The sequence below is a fragment of the Setaria viridis genome, chromosome 5 (genome assembly GCF_005286985.2).
Source record: "Setaria viridis chromosome 5, Setaria_viridis_v4.0, whole genome shotgun sequence".
In the NCBI taxonomy this organism is placed as follows: Eukaryota; Viridiplantae; Streptophyta; class Magnoliopsida; order Poales; family Poaceae; genus Setaria; species Setaria viridis.
Window position 1 is genome coordinate 15112570 of NC_048267.2, and position 20288 is coordinate 15132857.

At 43.9% G+C, this 20288-nt stretch overlaps 1 protein-coding gene across 2 annotated transcripts; it reads right to left on the bottom strand.

Annotated features, from left to right (window-relative positions):
- Positions 1 to 201: 201 nt before the first annotated feature.
- Positions 202 to 8287, bottom strand: LOC117857393 (uncharacterized). Of its 2 annotated transcripts, none has more exons than XM_034740038.2 (8): positions 7600 to 8287; positions 4261 to 5974; positions 4042 to 4174; positions 2970 to 3067; positions 2796 to 2861; positions 2611 to 2700; positions 697 to 873; positions 202 to 539 (listed from the first exon to the last, which is right to left on the bottom strand). In XM_034740038.2, exons 1-8 carry the CDS (start codon positions 8145 to 8147, stop codon positions 501 to 503), a joined length of 2865 nt encoding a protein of 954 aa, XP_034595929.1. In that variant the 5' UTR covers positions 8148 to 8287; the 3' UTR covers positions 202 to 500. The 2 variants fall into 2 exon arrangements, with proteins under 2 accessions (XP_034595929.1, XP_034595930.1); XM_034740039.2 differs by having other exon boundaries at positions 4261 to 5995; positions 7600 to 7740.
- Positions 8288 to 20288: the final 12001 nt, after the last annotated feature.

The window sequence follows — 20288 nt, forward strand, 5'->3', positions numbered from 1 at the left end:
CCTCAGGAACACAAATTTTGGCAAAGAAAAAGGGGTTTGAAAGCTCGTACAACAAAGGTTTTCTAAAAACCCTCTAAAAATAAGGGTTATCTAAAATTGGCAATGGCGATTGCATGGGGTGATCCTTTGTCACAAAAAAAATTATATTATTTACCCAAGAAGTTAGACCATCCACACAGGATTGGCATGTAAATGCTATGCTTGTCAAAAATGGAGTTTCTCACTTTCATCACTGCATTTCCAGACTGTTTCTCTACAGGTTTGCTTAGCTGCCCACGGGGCAACAACATACAAAGTTACACACAGCAGAAATATAATTACAGATGTCAATGAATAGAAGAAATAAGAAATCAGAAACAAGGATATAACAGAAATGTAACAAAACTACCCACAGTATAATGTGAAGGAATATAAATATTTACCATAGCTCGCCACTTGTGTCCTTCCCAGTACCTCATTTTCAAAGGATATAAAGATTAACATGTTTCATAAACGAGGTGTTAGAAGAGTTCTTCTGAGTTGAATTTGTTCCATGCTTCCTGTTTGCATCACAGAAGGGTATAAGAGAAGATCTAATAGAATACCATCACTGCTTGCAGAACATGAAAATGTTTTGTATCATAACACTAAAGAATTGAACTAGTAAGAAGGCAATAGAACCAAGTCTGGCATTATGCAGGGGAGTAGTAACCACACCTTCAGAAGGTCAAACACCTTTTCTGCGATGTACTTTTGTTGAAGATTTGCACCCTTTTGCTGCACCTTATCAGGATGGATGCACAAGGTCGCTTTCCTGTACTCTTTCTTGACAGATGCAGCTGTAATCAAATCAGTCAGTGATATAGGTCGCCAACCACATTCTGGCCAAAGAATCTGCGCAGGTAAAGACAAAGCATGAGTATAGCAAGGGGCAAGAACAAAGGTCTAGAAAAGCTAAATTTCTAGCTAAATTAGGAGGATATCATGGGCAGGTTGCAAGCCTGTACCAGCTATATATATGTGAGAAAACGATGAAGGCAGTGTGGCCAGCATCACCAAAAAAACTACTTGTGCTTGTGTGTGAGTCCACCATAGAGGAAAACTAGAGTGTCTGTGATAGACACCTCGAAAGTGAGGGAGTGATTCCCAACAATTGGTATCAAGAGCCTATAGATCCTAGCTACTGTACAGAGAGATGGCAGTGAAGGAGGGAAGCGTGTCCTTGCAGTACCCCATGCTGACAGCGACCAACTACTCCACCTGGGCGATCAAGATGGAGGTCAACATGCGCAAGGCCTGTGGGACGCCATCGAGCCCGCGGCCGGGGAGGCCGTGGACACAAAGATGGACAAGCTGGCACGTGCATGCCTTTTCGGTGCTGTCCCTGATGACGTGCTACAGCAGATTGCCAAGAAGAAGACTGCCAAGGAGGCTTGGGAGAGCTTGAAGACAAGGTGCCTTAGCGTTGAGCGAGTTAAGAAGGCACGGGTGCAGACCTTGAAGAGTGACTTCAAGGACCTTCGTATCGTATGAAGGAAACCGAGTCCATCGACGAGTTCGCAGGCAAAATCAATGGCCTAGCGAACAAGTTGAGTGACCTCGGTGCAGCCATGGTGGATGCCGAGCTCGTTAAGAAGCTACTCGACTCAGTGCTTGGCAAAGTTTTTGCAAGTAATTGCTGCAATTGAGCAGTTTTCTGATTTGGACATCATGCCGTTTGATGAGGCGATTGGTCGCCTCAAAGCGTATGCGGAGAGGATTCGCAAGCGCGATGGCCATAATGAGGAGCAGCTGCTTCTCACCTCTAGCAGCGCTAGTAATGGTGCTGGTCGTGGTCGCAAGAAGTTTGACAAGGGCAAGGTGATGTGCTATAACTGTCAAGAGTTAGGACACTTTGCATATGAGTGTCCTGAGAAGAAGAAGAAGGAAGTAGCACTCCTTGCTGCTGCATCAAGTGACGATGAGCCAGCTCTCTTCTGAATGGAGACATGATGACGAGATTTGGGGAAAATGTTAGTCTTGAGTCAATAGCATTTGCATTTTTACTTGGTTATTATCTGTAAGCATGTAGTCAGGATTGTGTGGTGTGCGCGTTTGCATGACAGCAGTGTGTGGTGGCAAAGGAAGCACAGCAGTGATATGAGTGAAGCGTACAAGCATGTTGGCTTGAGCTGGAGCGCATCGACCGAACCGTGCGAAGCAGCCAGAGGCACCAATATCTACGACGTGCAAGTGTAGTCCACATCAAATCCAAGTCGACACACAGGATTAGGGGGAGATTCCTTCATCGTTTCTCACATATATATAGCTGGTACAGGGCTGCAACCTGCCCATGATATCCTCCTAATTAATGCAGTCAATGACCACATGATCTGCATATTATTCTCTTTTAACTAGAAGCTGAAATCTAGCTAGCACTAATAGCAATGAACCTAGACACTAGGTGAACCTGGACACACACAGGATTATTTCCAACAAAATAATGCTTTCCAAGAATGGATAACACTTAACAATAGGCACGGATATACCACATCTTCTATCCATCCAAGTTCCAGGAATAATGCAATCAGAAGAATATTTCCAAGGAACAAGAGACGAATCATATATGTATACTAGAAACAGGGTACTAACATATTGCAATGTTGACAGCAAAGCCCGAAGGTTGCCTTCTTTCCCAGCAGCCCACCTCTTTATCTCAAAATCAAGTGATTCGCCAATTCTCTGAAAAGAAAAAAAACCCACATTACCTCAAAAAATATGTCTAATCCATTTATGTACTGAAAGCCCAGAAACATATGAGAACATATAAAGCATACATGTCTCTCTTCCTGCTCCCGTTGAGCTTGCAAGTCACGCTCATTCTTCTCAGCAAGAGCTTTTGCCTGAAAATATCATATAAACAGCAATATAATTGGCCTCTTTAATAACTATGTTGCTTTTATAATTACTAAATGACAGAAAGTTGAAGACTGAATCATAGGTTAGCATACCGCACGCTCCATTGTCCTTTGGTGACGTTCCAATCTTGCCTTCCTTCTTTCTTCACTCTCTCCACGCACTTCTTGAAATACAGCAGATGATGAAGGTGCTATATATGATACATAATAAACAGGGTAAGTAACTACATACACTTAAAGTATGCTGCAGTAGTACTTCTGTACTAAATAACATTAATTTTAAAGGGAAAAGTTCAAATTACTACCCTCAAGTATAGCCAAAGTCCGGATAACCCCCTAAAGTATTTTTTGGTTAAATTTACCCCTTAAACTATGCCAGTTAGTTCAATTTACCCCTTAACATAATTTGTCTTTTTTGTTTCTCCATACACATGTTGAATCTAAATTTAAAATTTTGCAGGGTGATAGTGGACATCATAATGTATGTCAAAAAATATATTATGAATTTTTCACCATTATTTTTCTTATAATTTTGTATCCAAAGAAATAATTTATTATTAAATGCCATACCCTATCAAAATAATGATAAAAATTTATGATGTCTTCTTTTTTTTCTCGAACGACACAGGAGAGCTGCGTGTCATTTCATTAATAAGATAGAAAAGAGAGTACAATGAGTCCAGTTAAGGACCAAAGACCCGAGTACAAAGAACACACCCACACACACACACACCCAAGAAACAGCTTATAGACGCGCCACAAAAAACTTACAGGACCTCGACCAAGAACATCTCAACCTAGGAAGGTGAGGGCAGCGCCACAAAAAATTATGATGTCTTCTTCTAACATGTGTTATGATGTTTGCTATCATCTTGCAAAGTTTTAACTTAAAACTCCACTTGTGCATGGAGAAATTAAAAATACATTGTGTTAGCTGGTAAATTGAATCAAATGGTATAGTTTAGGGGGTAAAGTGAACTAAAAAAATAGTTTAGGGGGTTATCCAGACTTTGCCTATACTTGAGGGGAGTAATTTGAACTTTTTCCATTTTAAAACCTGTAGAGGCCTACATTGTGACCATTTCTAACTGATTTATGCAAATTAGTTTCTAAGATAGCTCAGAAACACTGCTAACAATGATAATGTTCAAACCTTAAATAGTACCTCCAAATACAGAAGATAGGTCATCTACAAGATTGCTTGGTGGAGGCTGTGTGAAGGGAGAAACTGAACCAGAAGATGTCCTCCTTACAGCACCAGAACCAGCATTACCTTGAGGTTGAACATCGAAAGGGTTCTGAAAATTCAAAAGTGCCAGGGGAAAACAAATTTAAACCAGAAAATTTTCCTACAAAATAGCTCATGCAGCTGCTCAGTCCTCACCGTTGTTGCGGTGTGTGATCTCGGTACACTACTTGATCTAGAAGGCATACCAAAGAATGACTCAAGATCAGGTTCTGTAGTGCTTTGCTGATTTTCTCTTGCCCGTGCTTCAGCTGCAGCCCTTTCTCTGGCTTCATTAGCAGCCCTTTGCCGAGCCTCAGCAGCAACCCTCTCGAACGCTGCTCTTTCAGCCCTCCTTCGTGCTTCCGCTGCAGCTTTCTCAACAGCAGCTCGCTCAGCTTTTGCCCGAGCTTCTGCAGCAGCTTTCTCCTGAGATTCTGCTGCTGCCTTTTCCCTAGCTTCAGCAGCAGCCCTGGCAGCTCTTTCCCTTGCATCTGCAGCAGCTTTGGTAGCCCTTTCCCTAGCCTCCGCTGCTTCTCTTTCCTTAGCTTCTGCAGCAGCCTTTGCAGCTCTTTCCCTTGCCTCCACCGCAGCTCTTTCACGAGCTTCAGCGGTTGCCTTCTGAACTGCAGCTCGCTCTGCTTTTTTACGAGCTTCCTTCTCAGCTTGCATGCGTGCTTCAGCAGCTGCTCTTTCGCGTGCTTCCCATACAGCCTTCTCTACAGCCTGCCTGGCCTCTCTCTCTTTTTCACGCCTCTTCCGCTCCTCTTGTTCCTTTTGTCTCACCTTTTCCTTTTCCCTCTCAAGCTCTTCTTCCCTCTCCCTCTCCCTTTCCCTCTCAAGCTCCTTTTCCCTCTCCTTTTCCTCTTTTCTTTGCTCCTCTTCATGTTCTCTTTGTATTCGTTCATGCTCTAATCTCTCTTTCCCATTTTTCTCTTCCATTTCATAAGCACGGGACTCTGTTTTCTCATCTATAGGCTGTCCATATTGATTGCTAGTGAACATAGAATCAAAAGTTCCTTGGTTCCCACCTTTAGAGTGTCCCATCTCAGTCCAATCCATGAAACTTGCAGTAGCTGCAGATGAATGTTGTTCCTTTCCTTCATGCTTTAGAACTTGTGGACGCCCATTGGCAAAATTAGCAGGTTTTGCCATGAAAAAATCTTCCAGATCATCAATTTGGTATGTTTTAGAAGCATTTGCAGAACCTATGGAGTGATGATAGCCTTGATTATGATGATCAAGTATATATGTTTCACTGTTTACAGATTCAGTTGGTGGTTTCTTGGCGGCAAGTGGAGGTGGAGGCCGTGAAGGAGGTGGTGCACTTGTAGGTTGTGTCACTAGAGAAATATCTGAAACAGTTATCCAGACTTCATTAGGCATTTGTGAAGATTGATTCACCTCTAACAATTCTTCTTCCCCAGCAAATGGGTTTAAGGTCTGAAAAACAGTGGTGCCAGGTATTTCATGGATAGCAGAGGCCCCAGGGATGTTCACCTCAGGCAATATATCGTTATGTGCTTTTGTTGAAGCTCGTTGGCCTGGCTTCTCCTGAGGCATCTGATCAGAATGACTCACTGTATCACTCTTGTTTTCAGATGTAAATGAAAAGGATGGTATGGCTTTTGGAAACTCAGCAAAAATATCAGAACTCTGAAACATGCCACCGGTATCATCAGGTGCTTCAACCTTTGTGTTCCCAACCTTCACAGGCATGCTGTTGTTACCCAAATGATCTGAAAACAATCCAAAAGATAAATATCCCGATTTGTGCGTACCACCTAAAATGACGAAAGGATCTTCTGGCATGCTCACACTCATTTTGCTGGATGAAATTGGCTCACTTCCTTGTCTCATTATAGGCTCCTCCCTGTATAGATTTCAGTCACAGCTGATCACCAAACAAGAGAAGAATAACTCATGGTTATCACAAAGACAACTAGTCCCTCCATTCCAAAAGGTAAGACGTATTGGTTTTGTCCTAAGTCAAACTTCTCAAACTCTGACCAAGTTTATAGAAAGATGCACCACCATCTACAACATCAAAATAGTTTCATTAAATCTACCATGAAATATGTCTTGATACTGTATTTATTTGGTATTGTAGATGTTAATATATTTTTCTGTAAAATTTGGTCATAGAGAAGTTCGACTTGGGATAAAACCAAAACGTCTTACATTTTGGAATGGAGGAAGTATATTGTATTTGAGTCTTACATTTCCCACAAACAGTTATATATACTGTCAACGATTAAAATCGAAGTGATGGATATTAGACAGGTCAGCAGAACATTTCGCTTATCAACAATGTAACTCTCATGTACCATCAGGAGGGCAAAACCAGGTAGAAAGGTAATTGTAAGTGAATTTGCAACAGCACAACCATGATGTTCTTATGCATTTAACAAGCTATTCAGTATTCACTTCCAAGCCAGCAATAAAAGAAACAGGCAAGTAAAATTATCATACAAATGGCTCTTTGTTATAGAAAGATAGATAATGGGTAATGATAGATAGGCCACGGTGGCCAGAAAAACAAGTTTTTCTCCAGTTCCAACTTTTAGTCAGATACAGAATGCTACATAAAATTTTCTGTTATGCACTAAATTGCACTGGGACTCTTCAAAAAAATATGATCCATATGGCACAGGCGCACAGCCATTTGAAGGTTTTACATTGTCAGAGACAAATCATCTTTTTTGAACAAAATGTTTAAACAATCTGTACAGGATTCACTTGGATATAAGGGCAGAAATATGACATGTTAGTTCAAAATCTCGGGTGGGTAGCCTAGATTCAACCCAGCATAGGAACCACAATGACATCGCTCTCTACTGCGAAAAGTAAAAGGAAGAGGAGCGGTTGAAAGCATAAATCTATCCAAAGAGTTCAGGATATAATCTTAAGGCCATACAGGCATAATAGGAGTTCATGAGGTGCCTACGAAATATAATAGAAAACGATACATATCAAGTCAACGTCAAAAGCACACTTCATGGAAGAGCATAAACTATCCAAGATATCAACAAACAAACCCTCAAACCGGCAGACAATTCAACACAGAAACACTCTACTTGCTTCCAGACTCGGCACTATTAAATAACCATAATATATTTAACGGCGGCAATGGTTCAACAAGAAATTTTCGCTGTTTTGTCTTGCACTTTCTCAGTGGAAATATTTCAGAAAAGGGCAGCTGTCCTTCAGGACATCATCCATGTCTCTGTGATCACTTTCCAATTATTTCCCATGTTTTAAATTATGCTGCAGTGGCCTTGCATCACAACACCCAGTATCCAAACACCAAAACTTAAAAACTTGACAGGACTATTATTTCCCCTGTTTTATCATGTCGAATGTTTATCCAGAGAGGAGCATATTTTGATTCGTGTGACAACACAAATAAAAACATTCGACATGATAAAATAAGCAAGGTAGCAGTTACATAGCTAAATGCAATATAAATTGGAAACTGGAATCAGAAGAATGTCAGACCTTGCCGAATCTTGATGGCTCGTGCCTCCACCAAAGCCAGGGATCACACCATCATCAAACCCCAGAGTCTCAGGCTCCATTTGCAGCGCCGGATTCATGCTCGCACCGAATCCAGGGACCAAATCGTCGTCCAACCCCACCGCCTGACTGTCCTGCTCCACCTTCCTGACCGGTTCCTCCGTCGACTTGGTGGCGCTCCCAACCAGCCCAGGGATCAAGTCGTCATCCAAGCCCAACGCATCCGGCTCCCTCCTCTCCGGCTCCGCCGCCCTCCCGACGCTACCCAGGAAGTCCTCCCCACCCCCGGCGCCGCCGCCACCATCTCCGAACAAGGGGATCGCCTCGAAAGGATCGACCGTGTCGGGGTCGTCGTCGAAGACGGGCTTGTCGAACACGGGCGGCGGCGTCGACGGCGAGGAAGAAGCCTTGGGTGATGGCTCGGGGGGCTCGGCCGCCCGGTTGAAGTAGGAGTCGAACATGTCGTCGTAGACGGAGGCCGGCGGGGCCTTGGAGGGACCGAGGTCGTCGAAGAGGACGGAGTCGTCCATAGCGGATCGACCGCGCCTCCGGCGAGGCGCTGGAATGGATGCGCGGTCGCCGCCGGCCGCCGGAGTCGGGAGCGGCCAGGGGCGAGGTGGTCTCTACGCGGGCTTTGGGCGCTGACGGCTTCAACGGGGTCTGGTCGGTCGTGGTGGGCTTGGTGGGGTGAGGTAAGGAGCGTGCGTTCGCCGGATTCGAGTTTTTTTTTAATTATTTTTGTCGTTTACAGCAGTTTTTTCAAGTGCCCCTCTTCCTGTAAAAAATTATGTAAACTGCAACAAGTCTTAACAAATCAATTTAATGAAAAATAGAAAATGAAATAAAAAAAGAAATCCGTCCATCATGCCAAATAGAAAAACGAGTTAAAAAACAATGACATTGAAATATGAAATCGGCAGCTATGAAAATTTATAAGAAAATTAAATTGAAAATATGCTGAAGTAAACCGAGAAATAAAAACCATAAATAATGGAGAATAAAAAGAAGGAAAGGGAAAAACTAGACCGTGCAACCCATCGCACTTACAGCCAATCTTGTATATTAACCGGCTAGAAAAAGACACGCAGAATAAACATACATATTTGACCCCAACGCGGGGGCTTGAGGCCAAGCCGGCGAGCCCCCAATGAGGCGATGACCTGTCATCGATGCGAAGTAAAAGTCATAATTTATTTGGCTGTTAAAAGATGCTTTGCTTTATGGTAAGACCAATTTCTAAGTAAAGGTTTCATCATAAGTTTCGTGACCATTAAATAACATGTCACTCCATAAATTTTGATGACGTGGTAAGGTTATTATAAGGAGAGAGGAGAGGGAGTTTCATCATATGTGAGAGAAATTTCATCACCATAAAACCCCACAGGTACAGTTACCAAGTTCTTAGCGTTGGTAACTATTGGTATTTCTTAACGTTCGAGAATAAATCCGCAAGCGCATTGTAGCACTTCACCCGGAGAGTATTCAGGGTATCTTATATTTCTCAAGGAATGGATGAGCAAAAGTCTTCTAGTTAGTTTACCTAGAGAAAAGGAGAAAGACAGGTTGGCCTGGATAGTGTGGTTGCCTAGGGGTAAAGACTATAAACTTAGCTACTACTCGCTTACTTCGGGCTCCGGCCTACACCTAGTCTGCGAAGTGTCTCCGGCTATTAGCTCTACGCCGAACCTGAATATGGGGGGATACAAAGGATGGATAGGGCTGTCACCACCTGCCACCTACCTCTTAGACCATGGTGAAAGGTAGCAAACAAAGGCAACCTCAAGCCTAGACACCACATCTACACTATCGATTACTACTATAACTTCGTCCAAACTCCATCTTAAGACTCAAGTCCTTAAGCAAGAGCACCCGTCACAAGAACGGACGATGAACCCGCAAGCGAATACTAACAAAAGTGTAACCTTACTAAGAACTCACCACCGTAGATGAACTCGGATACTTACTCAAAGGATTCGTATCCGCCGAGGTACAAGTAGAGAGTGTCCGACAAGTCTGACTCTCCTCTTGAACTTCTCCTCACACACTTCCTATCCTATTCTACAAAAGTAGTCTAAAGGTGGAGTCCCTCCTTCTCTTCTTCTTTCTCTCTTGTGTTGTGTTATGTAAGGGGGTCTTCTCCTCCTTTTATAGGTGAGTAGGGGTGGTTCTGAGGTGTCCTAGGAATTTTCGTCCATCACCTTGGGGGAATCACAGGAGAGTGCCACGTGGAGGATAGGGCGAGCACCGCCTATCCAGGTTCGGCCGAACTTGGGGTTTGACTGACCCATGGGCAGGCCGCCTCGCCACCGCCTTTGCCTGGTGGGCCTTTAGATGATTGTAGGTGTTGGGCCTTTAGGTTTTGCTTCGGTTTGGGCTAGTTTGTTCTATCTTGTGGACCCTTCTTTCCCTTGGGCTTGTGTGGATTGTTGAGTAGTATGTTTCTTCTTCATTTAAGCTCATTTTCTCCTCTTCAAGCACCTATGGGTTCCTGCATACAACATTTCACCAAAACTTGCATGTGGAAATAGTTAGAGTAAAGCTCCTATCTCTAAGTTGGTGATTATTATAACGTTATTTGATACAGGAGTTGACGGTTGAATTTGGTGATAAGGACCGTCAACAACACCCCCACACTTAGCCCTTTGCTCATCCTCGAGTGAAGGTTGAAGGACTAAGGTCGAACATCTCCTCGTCTGGTATGATACCTACATATAAGTTATTCCAAGGCTCACCTGTACTTGAGAACTCAAGTGTCTACCATACCATCTTGGGTGGTTGAGGAATGAAATAGATTAGAATCAAGTCATCTTTACTTTTCCTGCTCAAATCAAAACATAGCCTTACTCCTCAAACGATTCTCTCAAATCGCTCAATGTGTATGGTTCCTTACCAAAGCATTGATTTGTCTCTTTTCTTCCTACTTCTAATAAGGTTTTTTTGTGGAGCTCAGAGTAGGGGATGAAAAGGAAGCATACTTGTATTACATATTTTGCAAAGTCAAAAATCGGATCCAAGGAGAAAACAAGTCATACAATCAGATCAAGATGTGCATGTGTGTGAATATGTGGATGGTGGATAGAAGATGTATGGAAACTTCTTTTTATATGATCTCTCTCCCTTTGAAAATATTTTGTACATGGCTACCTTTATTTTTCATATACTTGGATCTTCATGTGTCCAGCTCCTCTCTTTTTTTACTTGGACCTTCATGTGTCCATTTTTCTTTCTTTCTTTCTTTCATTTTTTTTCAATAGCCCATGTCTCTTTTGTAACGATAGCTGGAGAGATAGATCAACATATATAGTGAAGCATTTATTTTGTGGAATGGATGGATGGTATATTTTGCGCAACTTCTAGTGTAGAAGTCAGCATATAAAGGTGGAGTGTACGTGATCTTTGATCATGAAAGTATGAAAAGTTTCTCACACGGGTCACAACAGTTTGATAAAGCTCAATGCAAATATAAGTAGTATATGGATAAGGTTTCCAATGAGATTAACATATGGCTTTGGTAGGAATTTAACATCATATCATTGAGGAGTCAAACTATATATTTTTTGCATGATAAAATTCCCAAGTACTTTGCTGGAAGAAGTAAGGTTTCTGTCATCATACCATATCTCATTCGTTAACTACTTAGATTAAAAGCTTTCCCTATGATAAATTTGTCCACAAATAAGGAATATAGGTGAGGAATAAAGAATATGCAAGCCAACTATAGGAAATGTATGTTCAACATGAGGAGATTGGCAAGGTTCATTGAGTTTAATTTTAGTGATCAACATAAAGTTCATTTAAACTCAAAATTTTAGGGAGTTAGAGGGCTATGTTGCACAAACCATTGTCGAACAGGAAGAAGAAGGAATTGAGGGGAGCCAGAGGTTCAGCCGTCCATCTCTGGAACCCATCTGTTCTGTTCTTCTACGGGCTGGATCGTCCGATGTTGTGCAACATGTTGGTGAGAGATCTCAAATGAGTGTGCGTCAGGTAAGCTTGAGAGATCCCCCCACACTTATTCTTGTACCTATTTTTATTCAACAAAATACCAAAAGTAGAAACAAGCAAGGACTCTACTGGTTGTAGACACCGGGGAGTCTACATCTTAGTGAAAAGGTTTTTGAAATGCCTAAATTTCTTTCGTTATAATTATTTTATTTATTTTTATTTTCTTTTTATCATGACAGATTGAGCATGATGGGTAACTTAGTAGGGTGGAAACATGAGAAAAAGGATGCATGACGTTTGGGATACTTACCTAATAGGCCTCCCCAAGCATAGAACAAAAAATGCAAGAGTTCAGCTTTATATGCATGAAGCAAAGCTTTTGCATTTGTTCTGCTTGGTTCCTCATGCATCTGTCTTCCCATGGGTCCAAGGAGCGTTGTATGGGTGTTAGAGTTTTTATACACTGCTCCTTGGTTGTTTATTTTATTCCATGCAAAAGGTTAGTGGACAACAAATACTTGAGGGACGCTTAAAGAATTTTTAAAAGGATTTCATTTTTGCCTTGAGATTAGTTGTTCACATCCACGCTTAAGGAGAATCAAATTCAAAGATTCAAATAGCATGGATCCCAAAATGCTTGCCATCATTTTATTTCATCAATTTTTTTTCTTTTTTGAGAGACTATTTTATTTCAGAAAGTTTTGTTTAAAAAAATTTTATTGCTCACAAAATTTTTGTCTTTTCAGTATAACTCAAATGAGGCTGAGATAAAATTGCATGAGCATAACAAAAGGGGCATTTGGTAGAATACTCATAGTGCACCTTCAAAGGTGATATGTGCCTCCTTTGTATGTTGTGCAATTTTTGTTGAAGTGTGCCATGGGCCTTGATATATCTCAAGTATGAATTGAACTTGAGAACTTACACATCTATTCGAAATCTTTCCTGCAGGGGTCAGTCCACAAAAAGATATGCACCCAAGGTCTATGATAGTATTAACTCTGATGGTTCATTAGTCAAACTTGACACCATGTCTTATTTAATTAAAGAAGGCTATTTTAACCTAAGCACCATGCTTCATTTAAAAAGTCTATGGATGTTCCAATTGAAAACACCCAAACCAGGGCATACGATAATGAACAAGGGAAGCACGAACTTGGAAGATCAAGCTATGTTCATATGGAGATAAATATGAGTAAAGGAATGGTGAACTTGGGTTACCTTGCACGTACTGGAGTGAGCTTACCAGCAACATGTGAGGATGGAAGCCTTGGAATTGCGGCAGCGGCGTCATGGTCTCCAATAGTTGTCGATGACTCCTCGTTCTAGCGAAGGAAGGCACTTGACCATGCCAACTCAAGTGAGTGGTACACATGCCTCGTGTGTTGGAACCATGTGCCTTGGAGGCATGATCCGTTGGCACAATACTGTAGAATTGGAGGTTCAAAGTACATCTCCTCTCATGCATGGGAGTAAGTACCAACTCAAGCAAGTGGTACACATGCCTCGTGTGTTGGAACCATGTGCCTTGGAGGCATGATCCGTTGGCACAATGCTGTAGAATTGGAGGTTCAAAGTACGTCTCCTCTCATGCATGGGAGTAAGTGCCAAAGGGAGTGGAGCAGCAAAGGTCTGGAAAAGAAGAGGAGCATTCCTTTTGCTTGTATGCGCATAGGAGCTGTTAGAGTGAAACTATGCAGAGCTGGGACCAGATGAAGACTAAGCCAAGGCTAGCACGCACTCGTGATGTGGTAGGTAAAGGTTCGGATTCGGCTAGTGAGGAGCTCTCATAGCTCGACTTGGATTCTTGGTGGGGTTCGCTAGGATAAATTAGGAAGGAAGGGTTTTCTATGATGTGGTCTAGGATTTCCTTTCCTTCCATTGGAGTTCTATGCGCAAATGAACCTCCAGCAGCGATGTCAAGATGTCGGGCAGAAGTCATGTCTAAACCCATGCAAAAGATGTGTAATAATATATCATCGGGTATAGACTAGTCTGGGCTTGATGCTAAAATGCACGAGAATCTAGCCCATGCTGCACCTATTGATTCCTTCTCTAATTGCTCAAATGCAAGAATGTCACCCCGGAGAGAGGCTATGCAGGATAAAGGAGAGAACGAGTGACAAAAGTTATCTTGGAGCTTTTCCCAATCATCGTTCACACTCCTCACGTTGTGAGTGTACCATTGCTCTACCCTCTCTGTGAGAGAGAGAGGAAACAACTTAAACCTCAAGGTTTCCTGTGTCATGCCGGGATTACCAAGCACGAACACAGTTCCTCGAACTCTTGCAAATGATGATGGGGATCTTCATTTTCAAATTCGGAGAAGGTTTGTCAACGAACTATGGCTATGATGCCAGGATGGAGTTCATAGCTAGAAGCTATGATAGGCTTTGGAGAGGGTGGTGGCTCTAAGAACTCATCCTCGGGAGCAGAAAGTTTTTGGATACATGTATTTTCCATGGTAAAGAAAGGATAAAAATAAAAGAAGGGTAAAATAAAGGATACATGGGTAGACTAGGTTCAAAGACAATTATAGCAACTGTTCCCCAGCAATGGCGCTAGAAACGTCTGCCTTACATGGCTCTATTATTCCATTTATTGCTCTGATACCATCCCTATGGGGACCTCCCACCAGGAGTTCCGCTGATCACCTGTATTAGTCCCTGGACCAGTAGGCTAATACAGTCATTATCACAGTTTAGTATTTTAAGCAAGGAAAAGGCATATAATTTAATAAGAAAAGGTTTTCACCTTAACGCAACGAAGTGGTACCTGTCGATGTTTTATACCCAGAAACCTATCGAGGAGTATCCCGAGGTAGTAGATTAGTTGGTGGGGGATCGCAGGACCTGGAACTCGAAGGTAAAAGCAAGAATACAAGACTCAGATTTATATAGGTTCAGGCCGCCAGAGTAGCGTAATACGCTACGTCCTATTTGGGGTGTTGTATATATTGCGTCCTACGCTTGGGTATTGTTTGGTGTTGAGGATTTGGTCCTCTATTGTGGTTCTATAAGGTCTTCGCCTACCGATCTAGGGACCCCTGCCCTCCTTTATATACTCCAGGGGGCGGGATTACTAGTCGGCTACAAGTAGGAGTCCTAGTAGGATTACATGGTGTGAGAACTAGTAGGATTATAGGAAAATTCTAGTAGGAGCCTGCCTTCTTCCTTCCTTGCAGGTACTGGAGATTTATCCCCGACAAGCCTCCGAGCGCTTCATAGTCGAATGTAGCAGTCTTCGAGTACTTTTCAGATCCTCGCTGAGTAGTTTTTGTGCTCCTCGAGTACTTTGTATGGTTGAATCTTCAAAGTTCCTCAAAGCTGCCATGAGGCTATGGCTCAAGCCCTTGATCGTCTTGATTTTGTAATCTTCATCTTTGAAATGTGATATGGAGGGTGGCGGAAGTTGCACTCCACATGGAGTAGCTCCCAAGCCTTAGGTTGAATCGAAGAATCGGATTGAAGGTCAATAAAATCTTAAATCTTTTTCTTTCATCTTGAAAAAAAAATCAACTGTTGGTGTAGCTTATCAGCTCCCGAGCCTTGGAATGATTAATTAATCAATTCGAGGGTCTTTAGTCTTCATACAAGTCATCATCCAAGTAGTTTTGCGGTGTCCAGTCCCCGAGCTTATGCGCCAGGTGAGCTGTAGGAGCCATGTCGAATAGTTATTGGCAGTTAGTCCCCGAGTTTGAGAGCTAGCAAAGCTACCGGAGGTATTCCGAGTAGTAATTGGTGCTTAGCCCCCAAGCCTGGGAGCTAGCAGTGGTATTATAGGTACGTTGAGCGTCTTGGAGAGTCATCACCGAAACTTGACCTAAAAAAAGAAATGCATACTTTATATAGCATAATTGTATAATTTGGAACTACTGAAATTTATTAGATAATGTAAATGTTGTGTGTCATGCTCTTGTTTCGGCCATATTTCTCTCAAGTTAGCCTATTACGTTTAGGCTCTCAGTCCCTGTTTAGCTATTGCTGCTGCGTGTGAGACCTTTGTCGCATGTACGTGTACTGGCACTACTGCTATGAAGGTCTTTATCCCGCGGCCTAACATTTAGGCATGACAGAAGATCCGAGGCTATCACAAATTAAGGCGTGTTTTGCTTAAGGATATTGGTGACCGCTAAGAGAAGACATTTAAAATTAGTAGTCGCCATTGCGATAAAAAGAGAGTGTGATTGCACTTAAAGTAGTTGTTGAGACTTTTCTGCCTTTTGCAAGAAGAGCGTGTGTTTGCTGTGCATAGGATTTGTGCCTCAATAGGGTGTAGCCGCTGTGAGTCTCCAACACTTAATGCACCAAACTTCGTGGCAGAGCCTCCTAACTCGGTGTACCAAGCCTGTGGTAGAGCTTCCGAAACTCAGTGCACAAAACCCATGGCTATAGCCTCCGTAATTTGGTGTACCAAGCCTATGGCTGCCGGTTAACATGCCCCAGGAATAATTGGCAAAGTGTATCTCTAGAGGGTAATTTTCGTCGAGAGGCACCCACAAAAAAGTACTCAACGCGTTGCCCTGCATGTAGAAAACAAGCTAGAAAAATTATATAAAATAAGTAAAAACGTGACTTAGCTTGATTCGTGGACGATTGTCGACGAAGCCGTGGCGGTTGTTGATTAAGCCGACTAGTCGGAGTCAATTTCGACTAGTTGTCGACGGTTTGAGGCCCGCCCTCGACTAGTTTTAGTCGAGACGAGTAGTTGAAGTAGACCATCCTCGACTAGTTTTCTAGTCAAGATGAGTAGTCGAAGTAGTCATCGGTGACTTGATGTGGCCGAATGTCGGGGTAGCAGTGCTCGCATACATCTTCTATGTACGTTAGGCAACGATTTTGAGGTCTTGTGATAGCCTTCCATGTGTGTGTAGAACAAATGCCTCAAAATTGCTTTTCATAGAGAGTAGTCGGAGCTGATTATTTGCCTCAATCCCCGCGTGATTGTAACGTATCTTTCTCATCTTGGGAATTATGGTGTGGGTCCCTCGGTCTGCCTGATCTCCCAACTCGAATCGGATTTGTCTCTGCCTTGATCGACGAGCCGCATGTAGCAGCCTGCGGTGGAAACCGACTCGGTCTTCAACTGTAACGCAGAGCATATCGATTCTGTCTCGACGTAGATTTGTCTACTTGGAACTCCGACTTGGCAACATGCTTCTTGTCGAATAGATTGATCTTGATGATGAGGTCCTTCAAGCTCACCCGCTGATCTCGACAATCACCCCTACCTGGCGTGCCAGATATCAGTGTTTTACACCCGGCAACCTAGCGAGGGGTATCCCGAGGTAGTAGATTGGTTGGTGGGGGATTGCCGAACCTGGAACTCAAAGCTAAAAGCAAGGACACAAGACTCAGATTTATACAGGTTTGGGCCGCCAGAGTAGCGTAATGCCATCTGTTTTGGGTATTGTATATTGTGCCCTGCGCGTGGGTGTTGTTCGTTGTTGAGGATTTGATCCTCTGTTGTGGTTCTATGAGGTCTTCGCCTACCGATCTAGGGACCCCTGCCCTCCTTTATATACTCTAGGGGGCGGGATTACTAGTTGGTTACAAGCAGGAGTTCTAGTAGGATTGCATGGTATGAGTCCTAGTAGGATTAAGGGGAATTCTAGTAGGAGACTACCTTCTTCCTTCCTTGCGGGTACTGGGATCTATCCCCGACAGCCGGCTCAGTGTGGAGAGCTCGAAGGAAGCTGGGGCTGCTATTTATAGGGCGAAGGGCAGCCTGGGGAGGGCGCCACATCGCTGGGAGAGCTTCCTTGGTGGCTAAGAAAGGGAGAGAGGAGCACCGGTGGGGCAGGCGCACGTACAGCGCCGGTGTGGAATAGTGCCTGCAGCGGCATTAGTGGTGACCGGGAATAGTTGCACTGGCATAATGGATGAGGTGGCAGGGAAGGGATAAGAGAGAGCGGCGGAGCTTGCTTGGGTGTTGTCGGGGATACATCCCCAATACACGCAAGGAAGGAAGAAGTTGGACTCCTACTAGAATTCCCTTGTAATCCTACTAGGACTCCTCCCGTGTACTCCGACTAGGACTCCTCCTTGTAATCCGACTAGGATTCCTGCCCCCTGGAGTATATAAGGGAGGGCAGGGGTACCTAGATCAGCAAGTCACACCTCAACACCCAAGCGCAGGGCGCAATATACAAACACCCCCACACAGGACATAGGGTATTATGCTACTCTAGCGACCCGTACCTATCTAAATCCGTGTCTTGTGTCCTCGCTTTTACCTTCGAGTTCCAGGTTCGACGATCCCCCATCGACAAATAGACTACCTCGGGTACCCCCTTGGTAGGCTGCCGATATTAAACACCGACATTGGCAGCCACCGAGGGGCAAATCGTCGAGATCATCAGGAGAGCTTGAAGGACCTCATCACCAAGATCAATCTACTCAGCACGGCGTGGTTGCTGTTATGTGCCGACAATCACAACTTGCCGGCCCAACGAAATTCTCCAAAAATACAAGATCGATCTACTCAACGAGAGAACCCGCAGGTCCCTGTCCAAATTGAATCCGGCGTGATGACGCTCCATGCGAGATTGATCGGCAGATCAGCACACGTCTCCATCGAGTTCAAGTCACGGTCTCCCACGCTTGCTTGTCCATCGAAGTTAAGGCATCTATGGAAGCAGTCTGTTTTTGTTCGAGGCCCAGCGCTGAAAAGCGAGTCTGAAGCGGAGAGCAACTCACCAGTCCGAAGCGGAGAACAACTCAAGATCAAGGCGTTGGTCTCAGCTGGCCTGTTGTACCACTTAGTAAGCTATTATGGTGCGTTGCCACAATCCAAAAGGGACAAGGGAGCCATCAAAGCTAGCAGACCATGGCAGCTAGCTGTTCCCCACTGCTGCAGGTCAAATTAATGGAATTCAACTACGTGCACTTCAAAAAAGGCACCAGAAAATTGCGGATCATCCAAGCCCACGGGATCAAGGCCATGTGCTACACTGCCCCAACATGTTCAAGCAACTAAAGGCTGTTGTACCATTGTTGATCATGCAACGCAAGTTCCAATTGCGAAAATTATGTGCGCCTGACGGAAGAATTGTTTTACATATACCAAAGAAGCTACCAAAAGTTTGCATCACGACAAGTCGGCAGCATCGACATCCGGGCACGAACTACCTCGTCAAAGACTACTTCAATTTCATGAAGGTGACTCGTCGACTACTCATCTCAACTAGTCGAGGATGACTACTATGACTACTCATCTCGACTACTTCAATGGGCGGCTCGCCGACAACTACCCCGACCACGTCGCGACGCTAGCCGACTACTATGGGCGGTTCGCCGATGACTACTTCGACGGATGGTTCGCCGACGACTACTCTGACCATGTCGCGACGCTCGCCGATGACCACTCCTACTACTCATCTCGGCTACATGGCTAGTCGAGGGCGGACTAGTCCAACTCCTCGTCTCGACTAAAAAATTAGTCAGAGCAAACTTCACACCGTTGACAGCTAGTCAGAAAGACCTCCGACTAGTCGACTTCATCAACAACTGTCGCGGCTTCATCAACAACTGTCGCGGCTTCATCAATGACCGCCACGGCCTCATCAACAATCATCTACGAATCAAGCTAAGTAACTTTTCTAATTATTTTTTAGCTTATTTTCTGCATGCGCGCAACATGCGCTCTACTCGTCGGAAACTCACGCACGCAACACGCGCTCTACTCGCCGGAGGGCAGCAAACTCTTGCGCAATCACACTCTATTTTTTGTCGCAGCAGCGACTACTCACTTTTGTCTTCTCTTGAGGTCACTAATTTTCTCGGGCAGAACACACCTTAACTCGTGAAAGCCTCAGGTGCACCTGTGACGCCAAATGCTAGCACACAACATGAGACCAAGCTCTCAGCTGTGCACACAGCAACGCCCATACGCGTATACGAGACAAACTCTCTCACACACAGCGGCTACAGCTAAACGGGGACTGAGAGCCTAAAACGTAACAGGCTAACTGCTTGAGAAGAATATGACTGGAATAAGAGCATGACACATAATGTTCACATTGATCGCTGAATAAATTTCAGCAGTTTCAATATTTTACAAAAAAAATGCTACATAATGTACACATCTTTTCTTTCAGGTCAAGCTTCGGCGACGATGCTCATTGTGACACTAAGCGTGCCTCCAGAGGCACAGACTAGTTCCCAAACTCGGGGGCTTAGCACCTATCACTACTCGAAGTATCTCCAACGGCTCAGCTAGCTTCCAAGCTTGGGGGTCAAGCGCCAATAACTACTCGATGTGGCTCGCACAACTCACCCGACGCATAAGCTCAGGGGCTGGACGCCGCAAAACTACTTGGATGATGACTTGCATGAAGATTCAAGACCCTCGGATTGATTATTCAATCATTCCAAGGCTCGGGGGCTGATAAGCTACTCAACAATCGATTTTTCAAATTGAAAGAAGAAGATTCAAGATTTTAACCCTCAGCTTGATTCTTCGATTCAACCTAAGGCTTGGTGGCTACTCCATATGGAGTGCGACTTTCGCCGCCCTTCATATATGAAGACTACAATATCAAGACGATCAAGGCTTTGAGCACACCATAGCCTCATGGCAGCTTTGAAGAACTTTGAAGATTCAGCCAGACAAAGTACTCAAAGAGCACCAAAACTACTCGACGAGGATCTTAAAAGTACTCAAAGACTGCTGCATTCGACTATGAAGCACTCATGGGGCTTGTCGGGGATACATCCCCAATACAC

What these genes read in the sequence shown, in the direction of transcription:
- LOC117857393 (XM_034740038.2), bottom strand. Translation starts at nt 8,147, where the DNA reads ATGGACGACTCCGTCCTCTTCGACGACCTCGGTCCCTCCAAGGCCCCG. An exon ending in GATCACACACCGCAACAACG is followed by an intron (nt 4,175 to 4,260) that starts GTGAGGACTGAG and finishes TTGAATTTTCAG; the next exon opens with AACCCTTTCGATGTTCAACC. An exon ending in TGCTGTCAACATTGCAATAT is followed by an intron (nt 874 to 2,610) that starts GTTAGTACCCTG and finishes TTACCTGCGCAG; the next exon opens with ATTCTTTGGCCAGAATGTGG.